General features: G+C 28.8%; 1 protein-coding gene across 1 annotated transcript; it reads left to right on the forward strand.

Annotated features, from left to right (window-relative positions):
• Positions 1-377: 377 nt before the first annotated feature.
• On the forward strand, positions 378-2,377 carry LOC119684275 (protein obstructor-E-like; the record flags this gene model as incomplete). The annotated part of the gene is made up of 4 exons (XM_038098282.1): positions 378-633; positions 707-895; positions 972-1,182; positions 1,564-2,377. Coding segments are annotated over 4 exons (774 nt in total), but the record flags the coding sequence as incomplete, so codon positions are not given.
• Positions 2,378-4,105: the final 1,728 nt, after the last annotated feature.

Consider the following 4,105-nt stretch of genomic DNA (forward strand, 5'->3'; position numbering starts at 1 on the left):
ATAGTGCTCTTAAAATATTATAGATTCTGTTGAATTTATTTGCTCTTAAAGAAAAAAATATAATATTAAATATATTATTTATATTTTTAAAATATATAAATAATATATTTATTTAAAATATAAATTAAAATTTTATATATTTGTATTATGAAAATATTTTAAAGCATATTTATTATTAAAAATTTGAAAAAGTAATACTCAGCTCACTTAACTTTTTGATACATTTTTATTTAATATAATATGTATTTAAAATATATAAATAATATATTTATTTAAAATGCAAATTAGATTTTATATATTTGTATTATTAAAATCTTTTAAATCATAATCATAATAATATTTAATATTTAAAAAATAGATATTCAGCTCACTTATTTTTTTATTTATGTTTTAATATAATTTCTCTTATTCTTATATTTTTAGCTGTGGCCCAAGACACCTTCAAATGTCCTGATGATTTTGGTTTCTATCCACATACCGTATCATGTGATAAATACTGGAAATGTGACAATAATGTTTCTGAATTAAAGACCTGTGGTAATGGTTTGGCTTTCGATTCCTCAGATCCAAAATACTTGACTGAAAACTGTGATTATTTGCACAATGTAGAATGCGGAGAGCGTGAACAATTGGGTAATTTTTTAACTCAATGAAATCTTTTTTATATAAAAAGTTTTAATACTATGCTATTATTATGATTTTATAGAACCACCAATTTCCACACCACACTGCTCACGCTTGTACGGTATCTTCCCTGATGAAAACAAATGTGACGTCTTCTGGAACTGCTGGAATGGTGAACCATCAAGATATCAATGCTCACCCGGTTTGGCTTATGACCGCGAAGCACGTGTTTGCATGTGGGCTGATCAAGTACCAGAATGCAAAAATGAAGGTACAACTTATTTAAACTTACAAACACAATTACACAAAAACTAATATATATTCTAAACTAACATTCTACTTTGCAGAAGTTGCTAATGGTTTCTCTTGTCCCGCTGCTGGTGAACTTGCTAATGCCGGTTCATTCTCAAGGCACGCACATCCCGAAGATTGCCGTAAATACTACATCTGCTTGGAGGGAGTTGCACGTGAATATGGTTGCCCAATTGGCACAGTTTTCAAAATTGGTGATGGTGAAGGTACTGGCAACTGTGAAGATCCAGAAGATGTTCCCGGCTGGTAAGTTCAATTCAAAAGCACCAAATGCTTTGCTTTTTGTATTTTTGCATGCCCTACGGTTGTGGTATTCTAAGCGTATGAAAACTATTTTGGCTTGCCACTAACATAAAGTCCTTTCGGTTGTGTTTCACACGATTATACCGTCAGGATGAAAGCTCAAAATTTTGCTTATCAAGCTTATTTGCCTGAAAGAAGCTTGTGCTCTATACTATATAATCCATTGCGCTCTCTTGCTGCCTTTTGTACAATACATACTGCTCTTTCACTATTTTCACGTTGTTTTTAATCTCAACAAAAAATTAAAAAGAAAAAAAAATACATTTGTGTTATGAAGCATCCTAACCCATTTTACCTCTTTACCAACTCCTTATACAATTACAGTGAAGACTACTACGGCGATTTGGACTTGAAGAGCATCCGTAAAAGTGAACTCTTAGCTGGATTAAATACCGAAGGTCGCACCAAGAGTGCACCCAAAGCCAAAGCTGCCTCCTCATAAACTCTTTTCTGAACCACAAATACACATACACACACACAAATACATCTCTAACCTTTCACTTTAATAAAATTTAAAAACAACAAAACACTAATTTTCTAAAAGCCACAAAACTTTCCTTTATATTTTATACTTTTTTATTTCTGTTATTGTTTTAAAAAATCTTATTTTATTTAATGTGTTATTTTTATTTTAATTTAAAATGAAAATGAAAAAGAAAATCTGTTTTGTATTTGTATTTGTTTTCTCTTTAAAAGAGAAGTGAGTGAGCTCTAAAATCTATTACATTTTTTAGTTTTATTTAAGCTTCCTCTGTACTACTTTTATGTTAACTTTAATTTATGTTTCCTTTTATTTTAAATTTTTTTTTTGTGTTTCCTATGTTATTTTATTATTATTATTACGATTATTATGATTATTGTTTCATGTATCTGTAAACCCTACTTTTTTAAATTTGACACTTTTTATGAAAATTACGTTTGTAAGTTAAATTAAAAATTAGCTTTACCCGCGCTAACTGAGATCGAACGTTCAGTTCAAAGCTAAACAGCATCGGAGAGAGAGGGAATCTTCTGATTGAAACGTAACTTTTAGAGATTTGTAAATTTAAGTGACTTTTGATTGTAAGTTTATAATTTTATTTTATATAAAAAGAAAAAAATTCAAAAAAATACAAAATAATTTAAAAAAAATCTCACCAAAGCGTCCATTAATTATTAGCAAAGGTTTTTGTCGTTAATAAAATTATGAAAAGGGGAAGTATATAATGCCTTGTGAAGGGAACTATTTCTATCTCTTGCGATTTCACTGATTTTCTACATGACATATCGGAACTAATGATATCGATAATCCTTCGGCTTACATTTTATAATGTAATCGATATCACTTTTTTGCATTATTAATGGTATTCATAAAATATATGAGAAGAGGAAGCATCAAATCCCTTACATCGGAACTATTTCTATCTGTTTTGGCTGCATTAATATTTTACATGACATGCTAGATACTGAAAATCCGTTGGCTTAGATTCTATAATCGATATTACTTTTTTTGCATTTTTAATGGTATAAAATATATAAGAAGCGAAAGCTCAAATACCTTATAAGGGAACTATTTCCATCTTTTTTCGTTTCACTAATTTTCTACATGACATATCGGACACTAATGGTATCGATAATCTTTCGGCTTCAGCTTAATCCTTCGGCTATCGATTCTATAATCGATATTACTTTTTTTGCATTTTTAATGGTATTTATAAAATATATAAGAAGAGGACATTGAAAATATAGATAATCCTTCAGCTTAGATTCTGCAATCCATATAATATTTTTTGCATTTTTAATCGTAATTAAGAAACATGTAAAAAGGAAGTAAAAATACCTTAAATGGGATCTATTTCTATGTCTTTCAATTCCATCAATTCAATCTATTTGTCATATTCCATACACTTCGGTTGGAATAGTACAATTGATATTATTTTATTATTATTAATAAATAATCAATGTTATTAATAATACTTTATTTTATTCGCATTTTGTATTGTATTTGAGAAATATGTTAAAAGATAAAGGCTAAAATTCGTTACATGGCATCTATTTATTTACAATTCTATTAATTTGTCTATTAATAGAATGTCATATAGAATGTCCATGCCCTGAAAATCTTACGGTTGGAATACTATAATTGATACTATTTGGATTTTGAATGGTATTTGAGAAATATGTAGTAAGAACTTGATATGGTTGCCTAAAAATGAAAACATGAACCAAATTGAAATAAAAATTATTTAATGGATTGAATGATGATTTTTAAAAGTGAAATTGTTCGCTGTATTGATGATAGCATCTTAAATATTACTCACAAGGATATCGTTTTTAACTATCCAATGTAAGACATATTCCACAGAGTATCTTCCTTATTCTTTATAATTAATTACACTTGCTTTAATGAATTAATTTATTAGAAAAATATTTGTTCATGTTTTTGGGGAGTTAGTAATTAAGCCATTGCCTATCCCTGTTATTTCTATTCATATGAATAATTAATCGTCAACGAAAACAGACTGAAGGGCTAAATAAATTAGAGACATTAGATGAAATTTTATAAAATTAATTTACTTTAGCTGATAAAAAGAAACCAACCAACCGAACTTCGGCCAAGCTGGCAACATTTAAAGACAAAGCGGATCTAGTCGAGCACATCTCCACTCTAAAATTTCAGTTCCGTCGACTGCAAACATAACCTATTTTTTGTCAAAGTGACAACTTGAACTTGTGTTGCAGTGTGGGTGTGCATAAATTTATATGCACGAATGTGCAAGCACACCAAAGACACGAGGATGCTCAAATATATTTACAAGCAAAACATATCCTTCGAACTTTGAAAACTAATTAAACAAAAATTACATAAAAAGAGAACTGCACTGAA

Source organism: Teleopsis dalmanni, chromosome 2, assembly GCF_002237135.1.
Source record: "Teleopsis dalmanni isolate 2A chromosome 2, ASM223713v2, whole genome shotgun sequence".
Lineage (NCBI taxonomy): Eukaryota > Metazoa > Arthropoda > Insecta > Diptera > Diopsidae > Teleopsis > Teleopsis dalmanni.